Below are 24,689 nucleotides of genomic sequence, written 5' to 3' on the forward strand. Positions count from 1 at the left end.
CCAGAGGTTTCCTTTATATTTTTTTCTCCTGAGAAGCTAATGATGTTTCCCACCTAGGGCTTTGCCAGGATTAGGACCAGGAAAGATGATGGGGATCATAGAAAAATAGAGGCCTGAACAGAGTGTTTCTCACTTATTTAAAGGTCACAGGTCAGATAAGGTGCGCTTCTTTGGGGACTTGGGGTGTGGTGGCCTCTCAGCTAAACTTGAGTCACTCAAATGCATAGAAATCACTGACCAAAAGGCTGGAAGGATTCTCTGGGATCATCTAGTGCAGCCCCCTCACTTCACAGAAGGGGAAGTGAGACCCAGAGACGGGAGGAGGGTCTTTCCCATGGTCACACAGGCAGCAGCAGAGCTGGGGCTGACTCCAGACTTCCTGCTACCCGCTCAGCGAGGGGGGTTCCCGTGCTGCACTTAGTCCCATTTTGCAGATGCACAAACTACTATCCTAAGAGATTAAACCACTTCTCTAAAGCACTGCGGGCCTGCTGACCATACTTACTTCTCTTCCTAACTAAGTCGGGCAGCATTCTGGCTACTTTATATTCTGATTGGTCACTTCGCAGTGACTCGTCATCACAATTCTCCCTTAACAATTGAGGAAACTGAGGCCCAGAAAGGGGGAGTGGCCTGCCCAAGGTTGAGCAGCAGGACATTGGGGGAGCTGGGACTAGAACCCGTGACCCCCTCTTGGGTCACACGCTTCCTCTTTCCACTGGCAGAGTCGGGGTCCCCAGGCAGGGCTGTTCCACCCTGTCCAGCACCTGCACAAAGACGGTGAAGAAGATGACGGTGATGATGGCAGTGAGGAACAGGTCACACATGGGGAAGTGCTTCTTGTCCAGGAGGTAGCCCAGGGAGAAGGCGATGGCCCCTCGCAGGCCCCCATAGGCAATGATGAACTGGTCCTTGGGGGTCAGCTTCACGATGCGAAACTTGTTGATGAACCAGGTCAGGCCCAGCACGCCTGCCAGGGAGGGGCAAGAAGGGTCAGGCTGTCCCCAGCCCCTCCTGGTTTCTGCACTAGCAACTTCCTGGTCTGGAGGATGCCTCCACTGGCAAGACCGCCCGGCTCACTCATTTCCTGGATGCCTCAACCCAGGGTGATCTGAATCCTTCAGTCTAAAAGCTGGGTGGATCCTTAGCAGGGCCCCGACCTGGATGTACTTTAGAGATATCACAGAGGCCTCCAGTGTCCAAAGGTTGGGAGGAAGATGGGAAAAGAGATGAAACAGGAGTGGCCACGAGTTGATACCTGTTAAATATGATGAGTACGTGGGCTCTACTTTTCTCTGTATTTGAAATCTTCCATAATAAAAAGTTATTTAAAAACACAAAGGTCTGGGTCCAACCTCCACCCACAGAACTAGAATCTCTCTGGCGATCGAGGCCCAGGATTCAAGGGGTTTTACAATAGTGCAGCAAGTAAATATGACACCCAGTCAGGATCAGGACCGCAGACCTAACCTCAGAGAGGAGGCAAGTAAGATGCAGAGTGGGGACGTGGCACAGTCACTGAGGGGAGGAGTGTCTGGAAAGTGTAAGCAGAATCCAAAGACCTGAGATCTGGTCCCATGCGCAGTCCCGCATGGCAGCATAGGGCTGGAGGAGCTACATGCTGCTTTGCAAGTGCTAAAGTCATCTGTGCCATGGGACAATGCAGAACACACAGACCTGAGCTCTGTGGGTCTCAGTCCGCTCCCTGGATCCTGATGGGCTCAGCACCACAGGGTCTCTGAGGCCCCTCCACTCTGACGCATGATGACAGTCTCCCCAGAGATCACACACTCACCACAAGCACTGGCCTCTCCCCTCTCAAGGGCGCAGCATGGCCTCAGCATTGTAGAGCGTGGGGAAGCCCCTGCTGTCCAGCTGTGCTGAGAGCTGCCACACTCCAACCCCAGCCCTCCACACAACGCCACACACACAAACACGCACGCATGCACGTACACGCACATGCACACATACACCTACCCACCCACCCATCCAAGCCCTCCACACCACACACACCTCCCCTGGCTCGGGCCCGGGACCTCACCCAGCACGCGAGCGATGAGGCAAAAGAGCAGGGTGCTGATGACAAAGGTCCAGTTCCAGTGGTGGGAGCCAGCCACGGTGGAGACGCCGAGGAAGATGAAGATGAGGGTCTCACTGACGCTGCTCCACATCTTCAGGAAATACTTGATGGTCGTGTGGGACTTATGAGAGATGTTGGCCTCCACGTAGGGGCGCATCACCACTCCCGAGGCGATGAGCCTGGGGTTGGGGAACAGTGGGGTTTGGGATCCAGTATTGAGCTGCACCTTCCTGGAGCTCCTCTGCTGCCCACGGAGGCTGACAGCTGCCTGTTTACTGAGCTCCTCTTATGAGCTTTTCACGCCTGTTCCCACTCAATCCTCACTCAACCCTACAGACAGGCATGTTCTTGCATATTTCAGGGATCTGAGACCTGACGCCATGCTGCCTCTCTGCCTAATAAGAGTTAATTCCACATGTCCATGGTCTAGGGTTTATTCCCCCAGAGAGTGGTGACACCTTAATGGACGGGGGTCCCCACAGGGAGCTCTGCTCTGGGCAGCAGCCCAAGTCCTCCTAGCCTGGTGCTCATACCTGGGCTCCCCTGGCCCAGCCTCCTCACTGTCACCCCGAATCCCCTAATCCAGCCCTGCCTCTGCACTTCCAATGTCCTCCCTGCCTGGGAACATCTTTGCACCTCTCTGCCTGACGTCAGGACCCAGCTGAGGCCGCGGGACCTCCAGGACCCCTTGCTTCAATGGGGGCCTCGAGGCGCCTCGCTGGGGCTGCCAAGGGAAGCAGCGAGTGCGAGTGCCTGCGCCCAGCTATGACCAAGTGGCCCCCTTTGAAGTAAACGGAGGAAAGAAAGAGCAGGGGCAGAGACGTCCCAGCACTTTACACTCAGTGCTTCCAGGGAGCAGTCCCAGTGCCTGGAGTGTGGAGCCTGAGCCCCCTCCCTGGAGCTGGAGGCTGGGCCTGGGGAGCTCCCTCGTGACCCTACAAGCGCGAGGACTCCAAGTGGGCATCCTCCCCACACCATACCCAGACTCACGCCATGATGCCTGAAAGGTGGAAGAGCTCGGCAGACAGGTAGGCCATGTAGCTGTAGAGGAAGACGAAGAGCGGCTCGATGACGCGGATGTGGGAGGTGAATCGGGAGGTGAAGGCAGCGATGACCCCGTAGACCACGCCCACAAAGACTCCGCCCAGGGACACCACGAAGAAGCTCAAGAAGCCGAGGACGATGTCCACGATGCCTATGCGGTCGTAGTTGGCAAACTCCTCAAAGAGGTGATACAGGACCTGGGGAGGGCGTGAAGGTTGGTCGGCAGGAGGGCGGTGCCCTGCCCAAGGCTCCCCGGGGTGTGGCCAGGGCCATCCCTTCCCGTCTGATGACCATGGCCACAAGAGACCACATAGTTAAGTAAGAGAGAAACCCTAGTGCCAAGCAGGTGCTCAAAAGCACTGGCCGGGGGGCCCGAGGGTCTGGCTTGGGGCCTGCGGCACCTGCTGGTTACCAGCACGGCTGTGAAGCCAACTGGCCTGGGTTGGAATGCTGGCTCTGCCACTCCCTAGTGTACACAGGGGCCAAATGACTCAATCTCCCTGTGCTAGTTTTCTTATCCACAAAACGGGGGTAATAGTGCCTACCTTACAGGACTGCTGTGAGGCTTAAATCTAAAGGCAGAGCGCCTAGAACCGGGCCTATGGCAGTGCCGGGCTGCACCTGGCACTGCTCGGTTTGCCGCTCTCACTGTTCGACCTTGGGCAGGTGATGTCCCTCCTTCAGCACAAGGCAGGGAAAGTTCAGACAATGAACTAGAACAGGACTTCTTCGCCTCTGAGGCTTTCTGAAAATACACGTGGCCAGGCCACGCCCTTGGACCCTCTGGAGATGGGCCTCAGAAATCTCTATTTAACAAGCTCCTCTGGTGGTTGCGATGAACAGCCAAGTTCAGATGCTATGGAACTAGAGGCTCTCTAAGGCTTCCTGGCCTCCTTGGCTGCGAAACAAATGGTCATTGTAACACCATCATCAGATTTTTTTTTTTTTCTTTGACACCTACGGCACCTGGTCTTCCTAGGTGGTCTCCCATCCAAGTACTAACCAGGCCCGACCCTGCTTGGCTTCCAAGATCAACGAGATCGGGCACATACAGGGTGGCATGGCCACAGACCATCATCAGATGTTTAAGTGGCGCTTCAAACACTGTAAAAGCCCTTTGACAACAGTCGTCCTGCTTGACACACAACAGCCCTGTGAGGTAGGTGGACCAAGGATGCCTGCTCCTTGCTGAGACTCAGAGTGGCGAAGGGACTTGCCAGAGGGCCCCCAGCCCTGGGGCAGCAGAACTGGGCTCAGACCTTGTTCCCTGACAGCAATGGGTGGGGCCTCCCTGGTGAGCTGAGCTCTGAGGTTCTGCCCCTTTTTAGGTGCCAGCTCCCTGGCCTAGTCCTAGACAGCTCTGCCAGACCTGGGTGGGGGTGCTGAGGATCCCTGAGAGGGAACCCTCTGAAGCTCTCGGCACCTGGAGGCAGGGAGAGGGAGGTTGGGGAGGTGACCTGCTGCGAGGCAAAGGCCTGGGACCATGCAGCTCATGAGAAAGCCTCAGGTTTACCACCTGGGAAACAGGGTGCTCATACCACATCCGGAGCTCCAGACAGGGCCTGACCTGGGCCAGGCAGGAAGGGGAGATGCTGAGCACTGGTCAGTCCCCAGTGCTGCCTGGACCACAGCCATCTAGGAGACAGGGCAGGACAGCAGAGTACAGCAAGTACGTTCTCAAACCTGGGCCACCCAAACTCATTCCTGGTCTGAGGAGATTCACGGGTCCTCAGGGTACACCACCAGGGCCAGCGGGGCGGGTAAGGTCCTCCCTTCCGGCCTGGTACTGCCATCACTGGGACTAGAGAGGCAGTGTAGCGTGGTGGTAAGCATTTGGGCTCTGGACTCAGACTGTGTAGATTTGAATCCTACCCACTTATCAGACGATGTGACCTTGGATGAGTTACTTAAATTCTCAGTGCCTCAGTTTCTTAACCTGGACAAACTGGGAATAACAATAGTACCCACTTCATGGAGTTTCTGTGAGGATTAGATGAGGCAATACATAGACAGGAAGTGCTCAATGAACACCAGTGATTACTACCACCATTGCCACGGTCTCGGGGAGGCATGGCCATGGGCCCAAGGTAGCAAGACTGAGGTGTCCACTTGACACAGCCATGCCAAACGGCTCCCCAGTATTGCCAACCCGACACCCAGATCCAATGGGAGGATTTCGTCTTTGGCACCCAGCAGTTTCACAGACATTAATGAGTGTAACTCCTGTAAGAATCCTGGGCGGATGACAGGCTAAGTACTACCATCCCCGTTACAGATGGGGAAACTGAGGCTCATGTGGTAAAAAGCGGGGTGCTAGAAGAGACTAGGACCAAGGCCTGCTCAGGCCAGCCCCATGAGGAGCCAATGTGCGTGGCAGGGGAGGAAGAGGAAGCCGAGGCTGCAGGAAGCCGACCACCACTGTCTCTCTCTTCTTTGAGGCTCAGCTTCCTGAGGGGCTGGGGGTGCAGAAGAGGGAGTGTACGTGCAAACGTGCACTGGGTGTGCACACGTGTCCTTGGGTGTTCCTATGTGTGCAGCTGCTGGAGGGTCTAGTTGGGAGAGGGAGGGGTATTTTCACAACGCAATGTGAGTGTGCACATACGCGGATCTGTTTCCTGAGGAAACTGCCGGGAGGAAGGGCATGCGCAAGCGCATACGGAGCCGCCACGTGTGGACCGTGTGTTGGGGCTGTCTCCCCACTAGGCCCTGGGAGGGAAGCACTAGGTATTCTGCCGCTCCGCAGCTGCCAAAGGTGACGTCCAGAGAGGCACAGTCCCTTGCTTAAGATCACACTGTAAACGAGTGGCCAGCCCATTTTACTTATCATTCTTGGGGTTTGGAGGGCAAGTTCTCTTTCCACAATTGCTGCCCCAGAGCTCTGCACAAACCAAACTCTTACTGAAGACATAGCCAACATGAAAGCTGAAATGCCCCCTTTCAGACTAAATGGTCTATAAAAGATAAACTGAGGTACAAAGAGGATTAGTAATTCAACCAAGAGCATATCACGATCCAAGTCAGGGATGGAGCACATGACCTGGTAAGGCCGAGAGCGCAGGCCCTGGAGGCAGACAGACCTGGCATCTAACCTTGATTCTGTCATATTTTAGCAAGGTATTCAACTTCTTAGGGCCTGATTCCTCCTCTGTAAAGGGAGAGTACTAAGCACCTCCTAAGGCTGTCGCGGGGGTTAAATGCGATCACCATGTCGTGCGCTCAGCCTGACGTCTGGCACACAGTAAGCAGGAATGGACATTTGCTGCTTCATTACTATTATTGGCAGGCACGTCAGTCACTCCGGACTTGGATTCGGGTCTGTGCCCTGTGCGCACGTGGGTGTGGCCCCTGCCCTCTCACCACAGTGACAGCGTCATTGAGCAGGGACTCCCCGAAGACGAGGATATGTAGCAGCTCGTTGATGTGAATTTCCTCGAAGACGGCCAGCACAGCCACGGGGTCCACGGCCGAGATGATGCTGCCGAAGAGCAGGTTGGCCAGGAGGCCAATGTTGTTGATCTGCTCGCCGCCCACCAGGCACACAGCGTACATGAGGCCACCCAGGAAGAAGGCATTCCATAGTGTGCCCACCACGGCGAAGATAAGGATGGTGCCCAGGTTCTCTGTAAACTGCCGCAATGGCAGGAAGTAGCCTGCGTCCAGGATGATGGGTGGCAGCAGGAAGAGGAAGAAGACTTCTGACTGCAGGAAGGGGGGTGTCTCGCCCACACCCTTGATCAGGCCCCCTACCAGCAGCCCCACCACGATCAGCAGGCAGCTCTCCGGGACGATGCTCGAGATAGTGGGGATCACATGGAAACCTGCAGAGGGAGGGCAAGAGAACAGGAGGCTGTGGGCTTGCAGGGAGCCAGGAGAACAGAAGGTGGGGGTCAGGGCTGGGGAAGGGGTGACCAGCTCGTGAGAGGGCACAAACTTGGTCTCAGGGCCACTCTGTTAACTCTCTGACCTCAGCTCCCTCGCATGTAAAATGCAGGTGGTACCACCACAGGGCTTACAGGGTTGCTGTATAAACTAAGTGATAATGTTTTTAAAGTGCTTTTTCCGAAGAATATATAAATGCTATCTCTGTCACTACATACAATAGCAGAAAGCAGCAGCTCTGTGTTCCTCCAGAAGACAGAAATTATACAGTGATCACCAAGGCTTTGAGTGCCTAAGGGCATTACCTACCCTGAACCCAAGTCATCTTTCCAGGCACAAGTTCAGGGAAGCAAGTATGAGCTCAAGGCCAGGCATAACAATCTAATGGTTCTGTCTGAGGTAAGATAGCGAATTCCCCATCATGGAGGAATTTAAGCAGAAGGCAGAACATCGGCTGGTGGAGAAGTGACGCAGAAGATAGAAGGAAGCACAGGAGAATCCGAATACCAGTGCGGGATGGAGCGTGGGGATCATACTGCCTGGGGTCTGCAAACTTGCAGACGGTACCCAGTGACCTCCAATCCCAGGAGCACACGCTTTCCTCCTGAGCTCGGAGAGCTGCTGAAGAAGCCAACAGCTTCTTGAATGTCACCAATGTTGCTGGTTTTGCAGGAGAGACAAAACCTATTTGCCACTCTGTTTCTAGCCCGATCCCACCTACTTTAAAGATGGGGCGGCTGAGGCTCAAAAGGGGAAGGGACTTGTCCAAGGTCACACAGCAAATCAGTAGCAGAACCAGGACAGATCCCAGGAGCAGACACCCCAGCTCCCAACAAACTCCTCAATTTTGTAAGTCAACTCCTCCTATTCTCCCTCCCCATCGGGCTTGACTACGCCCCTTGACTTGAGACCCACTGACCATCTCCCCAAGCCAGCAGCAGCAGGCCACTCTCTGTAGTGGCCCACCTTGGGGCTCCAAACCCACTGCTGGGAAGTAGCAAAAATCCCCTTCGGAGAGGGCCTCTCTCAGTGCCAGTTTTGGCCCCAAGTTCTCTCTAGGTTGTTGGCTTGTTTTGGGGTGGCGAGGTAAGTGGAGAAGTCCTGGGCAACTAACTACATGTTGGATACCATAACCCCTGGGGTCGGCTTGGTTAAGAGGGTATAGCTTTCTTCCCACCCTGTAAACTCTGTGCAGGAGGATTCCATATTCATTTGCAATTATACCCCCAGGGCTGGGGATACAGTAGGTGCTCGACAAGTATCTACCGATTTGAAAATGCACAAGGCTGGGCCATCACCCAAGTGGTTCCCAGAAGCCTATTTGGCTGCTGCTCTCGTTACCTGAAATCCTCCAGGAGGAGGAACAGCCTTCCCCATGTCCAAAGCCCCTCCTACTCTCAGGTACTGATGTAGATAGAGCCAATAGAGCTACAAGTTAAGACTCACACTCGAAACATTATCTTGGCCCAGAATCTTGACATTGAGCCAAGCACCCAGGAGATATTCAAAATATGTGGGAAACAAAAAACACATCGTCACCCTAGGTCAGGAGAGGACCCCGAAGCCATCATGTGTATTCTCTTGACTTCAAAACAGACCTGACCAAAATCACCTCTTTTGCTGAGAAGTCCCCTGGTCTTTGCGGTGTCCACCAGTAACCCCCCAGTGCTCAGCTGGCTGGTATACTGGGAAGGGCTCGGTCATGTTAAGTCCAAGTCTCTCTTGCTGTATAGGGTAAAGTCTCTCACTGTACAGCTTAAAACGTTCAGCCTTGCCTCTACCATTTGGTCTTGCTCGCGTCTCATGCTCCCAACACTGTCAATGCTTACGTTTCGGCCTTGCCAAATTCTTTGTAATTCCCCCAAACGAGCCACATTCTCTTTTGCCTGCAGATTTTGCCTAGTCTAGTCTATCTCCTCCGAATACCAGTCCTGTACCTCTATCCACACTGTGTTTAGCTGATCATACCCTTCTGCCTGCCTCCTCCTCCTCCGGGAAGCATTCCCTGACCACCCTGCCTGCCCTTCGCTGGTGTCTCTCATTATCTTCAATGCACAGTTGTCACCCAGGTTCCTCTCTCTTCCTGGCACCCAGAAAGGTCAGACAACCCACACAGAAAAGGTGGAGACAGGACACTTGTACCACAACCGAGAGATCTGTACTGTCCTGCCTGGGGAGGAGACAGGATGGCCCAAGGGTTTAGGGGAGCAGAGCTCTGGCAAGCACAGGCCAGGAAGCAGCTTCTCAAGGCCAGGAGTCCAGCTCCAGCTCTAGCCAGCTGCCCTCAACACCCTACCCCGCCGACAGCTGCTACAGGATAAGGCAAAATCTAGAGACAGCCCAAGGCAGGTAGATGACAGCTTCCACCTCTACCTAGCACATTAGATTTTTTAAATGCCCACCTCTATGCCATTAGTCCAACTCACAAAGCCAGTCAGGGCCCAGAGTTCCTTCGGCTCACTGAGAGGCAGGGCCAACACAGTAAGACCTGTGTGGCCTGGTCATGTCCTGCCTCCTAGCAAGTGCCAGACAGTGCACTGGAGACCCACAGCTCCTTGGGAGGGGTGCGGGTGGAAGAGTGTGAAACAAGCCAAGAGCAGTAACATGAAGAATCCTCCTGACTCCTAAAGGTGCACCATAGGGGCCTAGCTCTGTGCTGGGAGCCAGGCACATATCACCTCTCAGCCCTCACAACAGCCCATGGGATGGGTATTGTCCCCATTTTACAGATGAGAAAGCTAGGGCTTAGAAAGATTTGGTGGCTTCCCTAGAGTCTAAAGGAGGAGTTCTACTCTAGATTATAGCATCTCAAACTTATAGTAGAGAGAGCTAATTAATCCTTTACTCAAATATGGATATTTTCTCTGAGCCAGGCCAGAGCTTAGCACTGGGGACATTGATGTGGCTCAGGGTCAGAACCAATGTGAGGAGCTTGCAGGAGTGGCCATGCTTTTCTCAATCTCGCCTCCATCATTGGGTGAAAAGACAGCTGGAAGTCCAATTTGACAGATGAAAACCTGGAGCTCAGAGGAGGCAGGACATGGCCAGGCCACCAAAGACCGGGTCCTGGGCCTCCTGACTCGGCTTCAGCACACTTTCTTCCAAATATGCACCTTCCAGAGTACTGGGGACAGGGGCCGTGTTCTCAAAGTGGGTCCCCCAGGTCTTCCTGTGTTGGCCCCGCCTCTCAGTGAGCAGAAGGCACTCTGGGCCCTGACTGGCAAAGGAAGCGGAGGGCTCGGCCCAGGCTGCGCAGGAAGGTCTAGGATCCACTCCTGGCACCAAGCCCGTGGGTAGGCGGCATGTTACTGGAAAGCAGCTTCCGGGGGGGAGGGGAGAGAGTCCGTCATTAGGAGCAAAAGCTCAGGGAAGAGGGTGCTGCCGGCCTGCTCTGGCTTGTTCCTCTCCCAAGGCTCTGACTCTACCAGTTGTCCCCACCCCTGCATCCCTGTAGAGTCCCCTCAAAGTGCAGGAAACTTGCTGACGCCCGGTGTGATGGAAGGGCATGGTTGGGGCCCCTGGTCTCCTGACAAAGGCCCAGCATTGAGGCGAGATCCCAAGATACCAAGAAATGAAGCAGAACTTCCAAGGCCTGAACTTGTGGCAGTGGTGATGTCACCAGGATGGAATCAAGGGTGGGGCAGCATCAGTTAGAATCAGATCCAGAGCTGTGAGAGCCGGAACGGACTGCGGAGAACAACCAAATCCTCCATTATATGGTCAGGGAAACCGAGACCCAAAGAGAACCAGTGACCCGTTAATGTCACGTGACCAATTCCACCACGAGAGCTGATGACGCTCCAAGGACAGTGATCTCTCAAGCCACATGGCCTCCCACAAGGGCTCCAGTCCTTCCAGGGCAAGGAGGGGGGAAGGTGTGGAATTTAACATCTCGGAGCCACAAGGCAAACCTGCTGATACAGTTTGGGGCTGGCTCCCCTTCTATGCGATAGGCTGGGGGAGGAGAGAGGCGTTTCTCATTCTGATCAGTTAGGCAACTGGGAGACGCACACACTCACCCACTCTTGCTCGCTTACACACACTTACACACATGTGCACACACGCACACCCACTCTGATTCTGCTCACCTGAACTCTCACTCTTACACACTCTTATACCCTCGCCCATACTCTTGCTCTGACACACATGCCCACACGCTCGCTCTCTACACAGCCTCACACTCTGACACACACACTCACCCACACTCTCACTCTCTGCCACTCTAACACACATGCCCACACTCTAGCTTTCTTATGCACACCCGCACACAAGTGCACACCCACACGTGCACGTGCACACACACACTGAACAGACTCTTGACCAAACTTCACATTGGTGAGGAACTCCTGCTCCCCTGCAGCTTCTCTGCTCTTTGGCGTGAGAACGTTTTATTTACATCTCCTCAGACTGTCCCCATCTGCTGAGACTGGCGCAGAAGTAGGCAGGCAAGGCTGTTCCACGTCACCCTTGGTTGCCAGGGTGACCAGACACCCCTGATCCCCAATTCTCACATCTCTCCCCTGGCCGGGGCGCTCAGAGCGGAGTGCCGGCCCACCAGTGCCGGGTCACCAGGGGCCCAGGGGCACACGAGGGGCTCTGCCGCCCTAGTTCCAGGCCTGAGGACTCTGGGGCTGCAACTCGGCCAGGTCCCAGGGGATTCCTGGTTGCACAACGATTCCATTTCTTAACTCCCTCTTCAACTGCCCCAGCAACCAGTCTCAACTACAGTAATGAAAGGTAATACCTCCCAGCAAGACTGGTGCTCAATGGTTTACAGCAGTGTGCTCTGATACTTCTTAACTCATTTGGATTTCACCACAGCTCTGGGGGTCACAGTTACCACCCTCTCATTTTGTAGGTGAGGAAACTGAGGCGCAGAAAGGTTAACCAACCTGTGTTCTCAGCCACTCCCCACATAATCCCTGGTTTTATTTTTAGTTTGTTTCCAGGGGGAGCATCTGTGCCCGGGACTAGAGACCCAACGTGGTTCCCAGAGGGCCAGACGTGGTATTTCTTTCCATGAGCTCTTCTCCAGGGAAGTCTCACTACTGCTCCCTTCTAGTCTAGTGGCCTCGTAAAGACTTTGGGAAATCCCTCCTATCTTTTAAGCCTGCTCCCTCCAGGAAACCTTCCCAAGTTCACCCAGCCAGAAGGGCTCAGCCTTTTCCACTAAACTCCTAGGGCAGGAGGTGGGAACGATCAAACTGCTAGCCCCTGCCTGCCGGGGCTGTACTCAGCTCCAGTCTCCACGGGACTGGAGTATCCTTTGGGGTAGGAGGGGCTCTGATTCTTCTCAGTGTTGATTCTTCCCACCATCAACATCAGCGGACTCAAGACAAAGATAAACCAGACCCAGCTGCTGCCCCAGCAAGTTCCCAGCCAGAAGAGCAGAAACAAAGATACATGTCCTGGGTTCTAATCAGATGCAGCCACTGACTGACTAGCTGGGTGATCTTGGGCAAATTACGTTCTATGTCCTACCCTCAGTTTTCCCAAATGTGTGAAGCCTGTTTCAGAAGATTCCTAGAGTACAGGAGAAAATACTAAGGGTAAAGAATGCCAAACAATGCTGGCACTTAACATTAGCAAAAGATGGTGACTGTTATCATGATCATTTTCTTCAAAACCCAAGTATAACATGAATCACTCTACATGATCATGACCCGCTGGTGTGTACCTGTCCATCCCTGAGCTTTAAGCTCCCTAAGGGTGGGAACTTTCTAGAGTCATCTGGATCTCCAGCTTCCAGCACAGAGTAGGCATTAGCTATTTGTGAATTGAGATAAGACTGACCTTCGGATGTGAAGTGTGGGAAAGAGGAAGGAGGTGGGGATGGCTCTGAAATGTCAAGAGAAGGTGATGCTCCCAGAACAGGGATCATTTGAACTGGGCTTTGAGGAATCGACAGAAGTTTGCCAGACAGAGAAGCAGGAGGAAAGCCATTCGAGGGTCTATAGCCACTAAAGAGTCCAGCATAAGTACCCTGCACACAGCAAATGGATGTATGAAAAACAAGGAAATAAAAAGACAAGAAGGCAGGCTGATTTCATCGAGCCTTTGTCAATATCCAAATGAATGCCGTTACGAAGATTAAATGAGGTGGTGCATATAAAACACTTACCACAATACCTGTTACACATGTTTTGTGTCTTGGTCCCTCCTCTGTAACTGGGGTGATGATGCCACCCCCCAGGGTTGTGATAAGTGCCACTGCGATACTTTATTTAGAGCTCCTGGCCCACAGGAGTAGTAAATAACAATTTTTTAAAAATGTAAGCCAGTGATTCACCTTAAGATATAATCTCTAGCACAGAACAAGAGAAAAACATTGGACACCTAAAAGAGTGTCTGATGCAAGGCACTGTGCTGGGGCCTTTTACATCTCCTCTCATTTCATCTCATATTCTGACTCTCATTTGATAGATGAAGAAATTGAGGCTCAGAAAGATGAAATGGCTTGCCCAAGGCTACCTAACTGGGAAATGGGAGAGTCAAAATTAGAACTCCGGTCTCCTAATTGCCAGTTCTTTGTGCCACACTGAAACAATGAAAAATAAGCCTGTCAGGATCAACGGGAAGAGAATTCAAGTCTGCAACATGCCTCTCCTGTGAAAACAACCATAACCTGTTCTGAGTACCTGGGTAGGAATCATTCACATGCTGGGGGTCGGGGGTGTCAGTCTCTCTCTGTGCCTCTCCCCATTATTCTTCCCAATGGCACCTCCATTTCTTGCTTACTTCAAACTACACCTCAGGGAGATAGGGAACATCAACACGAGCATCACGTGCTGGGCCACCTGCGGCATGGAAAAAAGAAAAGTGGGCCAGGAGGCCAAAACCAAGGTGTAAGGCCCAGCTCTGCCCTTTAGTTACCATTAGGCAAAGAATTACACCACGAACGGGCCTCAGTTTCTTCATGCGCAGACAAGTGAGAATCAAGGGATTGGATACAGAAGTGCCTTGTACATTGCAAAGTGGCAGACAAACTTCGGAGATGACTGATAAGAGAGAGGTAAGGATAAATATCCCACATGGGCTGGAGGTGGCCCAGCAGCCAAGGAGACTTGAGAGCAATAAGCAGAGTGATAACAGTGACTGCTGGGCCCTCTGGGGGACCAAGCAGGGGTTCCAGAGCAGGTACACTGTGACCAGAGTTGGGGAGCTGGCCAAGCTCAGGATTAACCCTTAGCATGTAACCTCCCATTCACATTAACCCCTGTCCTCAAGTTGCCAGAAGTCCCCAACACACAGAGGGAAATTTCTTCATCTTGAACTTCTACTCACTTCTCAAAACCCAGTGCAGGAGTCACCGCCTCTGGGAAGCCTTCCCTGAACCCCCACGGCTGAGTCAGGTGCTCTTCCTAGACGAGGAGCCAGGAGCTCTGTAGCTGGTGCTCTGGTCAGCTTGGCGTCCCAGCACATGGCCCTGGGCCCCAAGAAGGTGACTGCTCAGGAAGAGCGATTAAGGGAGTGACAGATGCTTTCTAAAGGACGTGGGATTGAAGTTGGGTCTTGAGGGCAGGGGACCAGTAAGGGAAGACTGTGAACAAATATAAAGAGAGTAAATCTCGAAAGTCTTTTGAGGGCCCTGAAGTATCCTCCACCCAGCCTAGAAATGAGACTACAGCGCGGGAGATGCTGGCACACAGCTGGAGCAGGCTGGCCGTGCAAGGAACTGAGTCAAGGAGCCCGAGCCGATGCTGCAGGCCTCGGGTTCTACTCCTGCCTTTCAGTCCCACCAGCCTCTTTCTCCAAGTCTCGAATACCCACTACAGTGGTCCCGACCCCACCTCACCCCACCCTGAGCTGGGGCAGCACCTCTGGGTACCCAGCCAAGTCTCCCCAACCACCTGAACTCTCTATAAACATTTGCTGCATGAATTTCACTCCAGCAGATTGTCCCCACCCCCTACAGGAAAGGCACCGGATTGAGAGTCCCCATGCAGTGAGGTGGAAGATGACTCACATAGCAGAGGGGGGCAGGGACAGGGACCAGGAACTAGCAGTAAACAGTCCCTGAGTGTTGATGAGATACAGAGCCCAGCAGGCAACAACAGGCCTAGCAAGGGAGAGGTCTCCAAGCAGCTCACGGGGGAGGGGCAGGACCGTGGGCTCCAAAGACTCTAATGGCTGGTTTGGGTCCCTGGCAAGTGACCATGTGACACACGTTGGTTTCTCTAGAGTTTTTCAAAATGGATACATATTGCTCATTTAAATTTAAATATATTGCTCATGGTCAGCAGCATAGTAGTCCATTAAATAGAAGGTGAACAACCTCTCAACAATTCTCCTTTCCCTATCTATACCCACTGTGCGAGCGCCCCCGAAAGCCCGAAATCTATACTGTTAACAGTTTGGGATACAAAATCCCAAACTTTCCTGCATCTATAGTTTTAAATTTTTGTATAAATGGCATATTCTACCTACTGTGTTATAACCGACTCTATGAGACAGACGGCACTAAGCACTTTACTGCAGCATCTCCTTTCATTTCCTCAACAGCCCTGATGCAGCAGGTACTATTATTATCCCCATTTTAAGATAAGCAAAGAGCATGTCAGAGAGATGCTCACGTACATGCCCCAAGGAGACAGGGCTACAGAGCAGTGTTTCAGACCCAGCTTGACCCCACCCCCCACTCTCTAACTGACCTGTCTGTATGGCATTCATTGCCTGTGCCATAATGGATTGAAGAATTCCTCCACAATGGCGTTAGAGTGGAGGCAAGTTTCTCACACTGAGGTCCTCCACCAAGACCCCCAGGCAAGCCTTTCCTCTGTGGCTGGCGGGGAAACCAGGGGGCCTCAGTTTCTATTCTCTCTGCACCTTTGCCTGACCCTGAGGTACCTCTGGCATAAGAAAAATCTCATTCACATCCATTGCAAAGGAGGCCCTTCTTGGGTGCCCAAATTTCACCATGGACAGTAGAGAGGGGTAAATACACAGAATGCCTGAGCTTATAAAGAATCTGGGATTAGTCTGGTTCAAGCCACCACCCCCTTCCTTTTCTGGGGCCCCAAGTGTAGGGCTCCTCAGATCAGGTTCTCTCTTCCCCCACCTGACTCCCTCCCTGGCCTTGTCTGACCCTAGCAGGAGTTCTAAGCACCAGCCTGCCCCATACCTGGAGTGGGGGAAGAAACAGGAAGCTTGACAAGAGAGGTTCCGTTTTCAGAAACTTTAGAGCCATGGGAAAGCCGGTTTTTCTTTTCTTTTCCTTTTGGTGGGGGTAGGGTAGAGTTTGCAAAACGCAAATTTTGCCTAATTGAGTGTATCCAATACTTGTTCTTAGTGTCCTTTCCAGCTGAAAGTCACTCAAGTTTAGAAGCCTAACAATGATTTCAATCCATTATATATACCTTGAACTTGCGTGCGATATCATCGCACTTGGACAGAGAGGTGGAGTATGGAGAGGTGGCAATAGGAAAGCAACACAGAGAAATTCTGCCATTTCCAGGACAACAGCCCCGCAGAAAGCGAATCAGGTGTCCCATTTTCAGCCGGTACAGGGGAGGGAGGACGGGCTGCAAAGGGAGAGCAACCCTCAGGTGGGGCTGCGGGGTGAGGGGGAGAGAGCAGCAGTTGGGGAGGCATGGGCCCCCGCCCCGCAGCTCAATCAGCTACAGAGTCTATTATGTGCTTCACAATGTCTAGGGTGGTAATGAAGAAGGGGTGTTGGGCACCCCTCAACTTTGTTGTTTATCTTTCTGGCCTCTCAGAAGGGCCAGAAAGACATCAACGAGAGAAAATGACATTCAGAGGACAGAGCTTGGAGTGGGCCCGAGAAGATCGGGTGACTACCTGGAGGGATGGGTGTGGGGTGACCCTTAGGCTAGTGAGTCTGGGTGTGCACGGGGTGGACCTGCATAGCGGAAAGGGCACAGGAGCTGAACCCTCATTTCCCCACCGCCAAACCTGCTCCTCCTACAGTGGTCCTCACCTCCCTAGTATCACTTGGTTGCTCAGACCCCAAACCCTGGAATCATCCTGACCCCTTTCTTTCACACCCCACATCCAATCTAGCAGCAAACCCTCTTGGCTCCACTCATTCCCCTCTAGCTCTACTGGCCTCCTTGCTTTTCCTTGAACACAAATATGATTCTACCCCAGGACCTTTGCATTTGCTGCTCCCCCTGAAACACTCTGCACCGTGTAGCTGGATGGCAGATTCCCTCCTCTCCCTTCTTTCAGGTCCCTGCTCAAATGCCACCTCCTCGGGTAGGTCTACCCCAAACCTTTCTATTGGCTCACCCTGCTTTATAGCACTTACCCCTTCCTGACGGTCTGTATAGGACACATGGCCCCTTCATTGAGAGTCTGCTCACACGTGTTTGGTTGGTTGTCTCCCCCTCCAGACTGTTCCTCAGAGACCCTGTCACATTCATCTTTGACTTTCCGGCACTTAGCACAGAGCCTGGCACATGGCAAGGATCAAAACTTGTTTGTTGAGGCTGTATGACTATTCAAGAACAGAATTCCCCTGTCTGATTTAACCTAATCTCCACTGTCTGGCATTCAGCTCCTGTGCATTAAACACAAGCTGAACTGGCCTGACCCTGAAGTAAGGGCTGGGTTTAGGGAGGCACTGGAAGGACCTTCTGGGCAAAGCAGCAGCAAGTGGAAAGGCAGGACAGGAACGAGCATTGTGTAGGCAGAAGATTTCTCCTGGGTGCAAATGACATGGAAGGCTGGAGAGGAAAAAATTACTTAGGTGGTCATAAAGCGGCCATTGCTCTGGCACTCACTAAAACCCTGGACAGCAGGCAACAGATGAGGAAGCAGAAGTTCAGAGAGGTCCGGACATTCACCCTAGATCATGTGGGTAGCAGCAGAAGCCAGATTACAAACCTGGGGCTGCTGACTCCCAGTCTAGAGCTCACCTAGCACCCGATTGTAAAAGGCCTTAAATATACTTGAGACAGAATTGAGTCAACCTGGTGAGCCAGGCAGACCCACTGGAGGGCTCTGACCTGGGGATCATGTGAAAGTCCTGCCTGCAAACACCTAGGGAGGAAGTTAAGGGAAATGGCGCAAGCCCCCTGGGCTCAGCACCCTGGGGTGGGGCAGAGCTGTCTAATCTACTAAATCTAGGCTCTAAGGGCCGCTGTCACTGCCTCCTGCATATTCCAGTAGGATAGGCGAGCCTTCCCCATCCCTCCTCCAAATACCTCAAGAGACCAGGAAGCTACATTTGGAGAGAGGAAGGGCCTGAGCCAAGCCCAGGCTGGGGATCAGGAGACCTGCATTCCAGTCTAGACCCTGGCGCCGACTCACTAGGTGTTTGAACAAGTCCTGCCTTTCTCTGGCCTCAATTTCCCCATCTTCAGAAGCATGGTAAGAGCCTTTCCATCTGTGATACCTGACTGACGAGCTCTGCTGTTGGACAAAGCTGGGCTCTGTAACACTAACCAGCTCTGTCCATGCCAATGAGCACAGTGTCTGGGTCCAGAACAATCTTCACGCAGAGCAAGACTGCAGGAGGCAGCATGGAGCAGTGTAAAGGGCCCTGGTCCACCACCACAGGAGCTGGCTTCTGTGCCAGTTCTAAACCTGAACTTCTCCGTGATCTCTGGCAAATCACTATACTGCCCTGGGTCTCACTTCTCTTTAGTATGGGGACAAGCAATGCTCGTGGCCCAGGGTGGTTATAAAGAAAAGGAGGGAACAGAGGTAAAAACATTCAGAGAAAAACAAACACCCAGTAAGCTTCAGTAATCGCTGAGACAGCTCCGCTTTCAGGGAAGACACAGGGGCACAGAAGACACATCTCGGATGAAGGGGTGGGATGGCAAGGGGCCTCTCAGTTCCGGGGGGCATAGCATGACTGCCCTGCAGGGCTCAACCTACTCTGTGGCCCAGTGTGGCTGCCACCTGACTTGCATTCCATGAGAGCACAGCATGAAAATCATGATAGCAGAGGGGCTGGGCCCTCCACTGGAGCAGAGGTCACTCACTGCCTGGCTCATTCTCAAGCCTCGGCCCAGCCCCACCGCCAAGCCCCAGTGAGAGGAGGACCCGCCTGTCAGGTGGCAGCTTCTCTTAGAGGCTGGGCAGCCAGCACTCTGGGGGAACTGAGGCAGAGGGACTGAGCCTAGGTGACAAGGAGGGCTGAGCCAGCAGAGATGGTACCATGTACAGGTTAGGAGACCCTGAGTGACATGGCTGGGAAGGGAGACATTTGGAAGAACAAGCAGTAATGTCACCTCAGGGATCTGTTCAAAGTTTCAACCTCAACTCAGCTACCAGTGGGGAGAGGCAGGGAGCCCCGGGCTGAGATAGCTCGGTCTTGAGAACTCGGTGGCCTGGTTTCCTTTACTAGTCGTGTCTCCTAGGCACATGCTCATCCTGAGTTCTCAGTTTCTTCATCCGAAAAATGGGTTCATAATCATTTCTGTCTCAAAGGGCTGTTCTGACGATTTGATGAGATTATGTGCTTGGAACAAAGGGCTGCCAGAGAAAGCGCTCAGCAAAGGTCAAGGTTCCATCTCTGTATCCCCAGACCCCAGACCCCAGGCCCAGATAGAACCTGCTGGCACCAGATCACAAGTGCCAGGAAAGCAGCCAGAGTCAGAAGAATGGACAACACTCTGAGGCAGCCCCTCTGAAGCAGAGCTTGGCACCCTGTCCCCATCATTGGTTCTAGGCTCAGTCTTGGCTGTCGGGAGTCTAGAGGTGCTGAGGGAGGCTGAGGGGAAAGGAAGCTGAGAGGTGGCCAAAAGCCCTCTGGAGCCCCTTCATCCCCTGCTTCTGCCCCCCAAGCCTGCTTCTCCCCTATAAAATTTGCAAAACTTCCTTCCAGGATATTGAGTGCAGGTCACAAGAACTGTGGCTGTGGCTGGGCTAGCAGATGCAGCTTCCCTGAAACCTGAGCCACAGGTTTGACTGACTGACTGACTGACTGACAGGGCTGGGAGGCCAGAGCTTCCCACTAAGCAGGTGCCTGAGGCATCCATCTCCAAGGGATGCCCTGAAAATCTCCCTCACATGTCTCCTGAAAACAGCCCAGTTGGCTGAGCATCATGAAGAAGGGGGACACAGGGCACACTGAAGGACCTCTCTCCCTGCCTCCTCTTCCTACCCACTGGGGATGGTTTGTCACCTCAGGCCTCTAGGAGCCAGAAGATGTACTGAGTAGATGGGAGAGCTGAGCATGCTCAGAGGAGGCTGCCCTTTAGAGGACACTGCAGAGAAAAGATGAGGACACGGCTGGCTGCAGGCCTTGGTCCTGGCGCCAGGGGGGCCCAGGGCTCCAGGAACAGCAAAAGGCAGTCAGGCCTCTTCTGGGGGAGAAGAGGGATGGATACCAAGATGCCCCAGGAGGTTAGAAAAGGCCGGGCCTTCTGAGAGCATTCCAATCCAACCCCTTCAAAATGCAAAGAATAAAGCCCAGAGAGTGGCGGGGACTTGGCTGAGGTCACACAGCAAGGTGGTAGCAGAGCCGAGATTCACACCCAGGACTCCTACTCCAAAGCCAGTCCTTGCCTGGAACACAGTACCACCCCTCATCTATTCCCGCCTTTGTTTAATGTACTTTTTAGCAAGCACTTCACCGTGATATTTTGCACACCTTAACTGCATGATTCTCCTAGAGATTCTGATGTAGGTATCACCGTTCTCATTATGTAGCTCAGGAAACTGAGGCAGAGAGGTGAAGGGACTTATCCAAGGCCCTACAGCTGGCCTTTCTGACTACAGAGGCACAGCCCAACCATGCTTCCTCTGCTCTGAGCCCTGGCTTTCCGTCCTGCTGTGCTGGGAAGGGGAGCCCCGCTTCATTTACTTCAAGCTGTCACTTGCTTGCTGTGTGATCTTGGGGGAGAGACACCCACTCACTCTAAACCTTTGGTTCCCTCGAAGACCTTTAGCAGAACCAATATGCCCTGTGGCTCGGGGCTTAAAGAACTTGCCCAAATGGCACAGAGCCAGTATGCAACAAAACTGGTACTTGATCCCAGGACTGCCTGACCTCAGAGGCCAAGCTCTGCCCTCACGCCAGGATGCTTGATACAAAACGACCTTTAACTGCTTCCTGCTGCCGTCCTCATCCTCAGGGCACAGATTCCGAAATCTGGCTCAGATGCACCATGTGTGAGAGACTGGCTGGAGGCTGGGAGCTCATCAGTGATGAGCTAAGCATGGCTTGCCTGCCACCGGCCCGCCCATAGAAGTCCCTGCCCTGTGCCCAGGAAGGAGTAAAAAAGCAACCATCAGCACCTGCTTCTGCCTAGGCAGGACCCTGCAGTAATGCTTGTGATGCTTGTGGGAGAGGGAGGAACTGGAGAAGCAGCCACTGCAGGGCAGGACAAGAACAGCCTGGGACTCAGGCTGGAGCCCTGGTTCTAGTCAGCTCAGTTGCCCAGCTTCCTCATGAGACAGGAATTTTGATGACAACAGCACTCCCTGAGGGCTCCTTGCCCCTCACAACTACCCAGTGAGGGGCACTACTATGCCCTCATCACAGCTGAGGAAGCTGAGGCTCAGAGAGGCTAGGTTACTTGCCCAAGGCCGTCTAGCTGACTTGGAGCTGGCAGGTGCTCATCCTCTGGAGCAGTGGTCCCTAACCTTTTTGGCACCAGGGACCGGTGCTCCTATGCGAATCTAATGCCTGATGATGTGAGGTGGAGCTGAGGCGGTGATGCTAGTGCTGGGGAGCAGCTGCAGATACAGATGAAGCTTCGCTTGCTCGCCCTCCACTCACTTCTTGCTCTGTGGCCCGGTTCCTAACAGGCCATGAACTGGTGCTGGTTCGCAGCTCTGGTCTAGGGCATTTCTTAACCATCAGAGCAAATGAGTTGGATAACTATTTCTTCGATTCTCCAGTGAATGGATCTATCTAGAACTGTCTGGAAATGTTCAAAGGAGCGGGCGGGGGGCCTTAGTATGGTAACAACAACAGTTGTTACCAATGAAATGGAATGAACACTGTCCTTGAAAGCCATTCCCCACACTGCCCTAACTCTGGGCCTTGGGTTTGCTCAGCCATGTGAGAGACGGCTCTTAAATTCTAACTTCCTAGGATTCAAGGTCGCTCAGTTTCACCACTTTCTTGTACCTGTAACCATGGGTAAGCTAGTTAACCTCTCCAGACCTTGGGGGCCTCGTTATAAAATGGGGACACCTCCGTCCACCTCGCAGGGTCAGGCGAGGCCCGCCGGAGATGGTGAAGGCACAGGGCCCACAACCGCGCAGTGCGAAGCAGGCGCTGCATCGTGAGGTGGCAGTGCTTCCCATTCCCTGCGCTGGACTTCTGCGACAGCACCATTCACTGCCACTAGAACGTGTGTCACTCCACAATCTCGCCTGAAAGCAGATACCAGGGCTCAGAGCCTCTCCCAAATCCCACCCTGAACCAACAGGGCACTCCCAGGCGGGCCCTGCCCGGCTGCCTGATATCACCGCCACCTGCGCGTTCACAATGAGCTGCAGCTCCAGGAGAGGCGGAAGCCAGAGCAGTCGGAGAGATTGCCACCGCAATGTGCCTGGTACTGCGTGCGGTGGCTAAACACAGGGGAGAGTGGGGCCCACCTGGGCCGGGACTGTGCAAACCTCATTACGTCAAACTGTTCTTGGGAAGGAGATGGGTGGGTGAGGCAAGGGCTCCAGCCCATGCCAGTCAGGCTTTGGTTTCCAGATTTTTTACCCAGCCTAGGTCATAATCTCACAGGCCTGGGGGACCCCTCTCTATCCTCTTACAGAAGCTATGAGATCTGAACACCGAGCCAGAAGTCGAAGACACTACTCGAATCCAGACCATCATCTATCTGAGAGGACAGAGAGCAGCGGTGCTAGTCTGGCTTCTTAGGGAAAGGGGGATTGACAGACAGTTAGGACAGGGAAGGTGCTGTAGCCTACTCTGGGGCAGCATGCCCCTCCTCATCCAAGCCCCGCTCCTCTGCCCCAACTTCCTGCTTCTCTGCCCTCTTGGACCAGAGGCTGGTGGGCACAGATCACTACCTGGAGGTTCTAGTCATCCCTGTGGCCTCGGCCAGGGACTGGGGGGAGACGCAATTGCCCTTCCTCCCTATCAGAGAGTTCCTGTAGATAAGAAGTGGGCCACTGAGAGTCAAGTTCTGGCCCAGAGGTTGGGACCTGAGGTGACGGAGGGAGGTTGGGATGCCCTATTGATTCAGTTCTGGTTCCATCACTGGCTCTGTGGCCTTCCCCGGGCCCCGGTTTCCTCATGTGTAAGACAATGAGCCAGGTTAGCTTCTCAGAGGCCTCCTCTAGCTCTGACAGCTCACGATTTTATACAACGAGAACACATGCCTCACTTCCCACTTTGCTTTGAGATACTTTATCTCATTTAAACTCCATGGCATCCCTCGGAGGTAGGTGTGGGTTCTATGTTAAAGAAGAGAAAACCAAAGCTCAAGGCATTTAAGCCAAAAACATACCCAGATGGGGTGTGACGGAGCCAGGACTTGCACCCAGGGCTCCAGAAGCCAAACTCTGGGTTCCACACAGAGGGAAGCCTGATTGGCCTGCCGGGGAAGAAGGCCCCGAGAGACTGGGTCGGGAGCTCATTCCGGCCTGTCCCTCTCAAGCTGCTCCTTCAATGCAGATAAGGGGACTCTTTTAAATGATCAGATTTACTAAAAATAGTAAGTTACAAAAGAGTATGGATAGCACGTTATTATGAAACTATTTTTATGAAAAATAACTTCACACAACTGCAGGGAAAAAGTCCAGGCAGAGACACTGAATGAGGAACAAGGGAGTGAGAGAGATATGACCTGCGTTTTTCTCTTCATCTACTTATGTAATGTTTGAAATTTTTCCTTTTTTATGAACAAAAAGAAAATCTAGGAGGAAAATTTTTTGAGCACCCGCTCTAAGTCAAAACAGCATTAAACACTTTACTGTAATAAATTACCTCATTTAATTTTCACAAAAACCCTATGGAGCATAAGAATGTTCATAGAAGCTTTATCTGCAATTGTCAAAAAAAAAAAAAACAACAACCCAAATGCCCATCAACAGAAGAATGACCTAACTGTGGCATATTTACCCAAGGCAATGTCACACAGCAATAGAAAGAACACACCTCCGGGACATTCAACAAAGAGGAACCTCACGGAGACACTGAGCAAAAGAAGCCAGACACGAAAGAACACGAACACCTGTTGTCTGATTCCAGTAATGTCAAGTTCAAGAACAGGTACAACCAACTGATGATGGCAGAAGTCAGAACAGTGGTTTCCTCAGGGGGTATAGACTGGGAAGGGCAGGAGGGGACGTTAGGCAGGTACACAGATGTCTTCTATTTATCAGGACCTGGTGGTTGTTAACATGGACGCAAACACTTGTAGATAATCGTCAGTGTGCACACCTTAAGATTAGTGCACCCCACTGTATGTACGTATGTATGTATGTTATTAATCTATTAAATAGAGGGGAAAAAGGTTTTAAAAAATGCAGGGGGAAATTATCTCCAGAAAAATGATGTGCACAGGTCAGGTATACAACCTAAGGTCATACAGTTGGCAGGTAGTAAGGCTGGGATTCAAAGCCAGGTGCATTGGACTCTGATGACCTTAAGCCACTAGGCTATCCTGACTCTGGACCATCCCTGACATCCGGGTGCCTACACAGGCAACCTAACCACTGGGTTCAAATGTGGGGACCCATCTGCTCCTCACTGCTAACCACTGGTCGTTGTGGTTTAGTCACATGCAGCCTGGCTCCCCGG

The 24,689-nt window shown here is 52.9% G+C and overlaps 1 protein-coding gene and 1 pseudogene across 1 annotated transcript in view; both read right to left on the reverse strand.

The window, feature by feature from the left end:
• The window catches only part of SLC9A1 (solute carrier family 9 member A1), a 46,522-nt gene that overhangs the window by 6,159 nt on the left and 15,674 nt on the right, over positions 1-24,689 (reverse strand). The window contains exons 2-5 of the mRNA XM_016132061.2: positions 6,482-6,942; positions 3,071-3,321; positions 2,042-2,259; positions 768-970 (exon numbers count right to left, since the gene is read on the reverse strand). Of these exons, the coding sequence (XP_015987547.1) occupies positions 768-970; positions 2,042-2,259; positions 3,071-3,321; positions 6,482-6,942 (1,133 nt within the window). The remainder of the gene's footprint in view (positions 1-767; positions 971-2,041; positions 2,260-3,070; positions 3,322-6,481; positions 6,943-24,689) is intronic.
• LOC118606494 lies at positions 4,079-4,196 on the reverse strand (annotated as a pseudogene).

Source organism: Rousettus aegyptiacus, unplaced genomic scaffold (genome assembly GCF_014176215.1).
Source record: "Rousettus aegyptiacus isolate mRouAeg1 unplaced genomic scaffold, mRouAeg1.p scaffold_m13_p_1, whole genome shotgun sequence".
Taxonomy (NCBI): domain Eukaryota; kingdom Metazoa; phylum Chordata; class Mammalia; order Chiroptera; family Pteropodidae; genus Rousettus; species Rousettus aegyptiacus.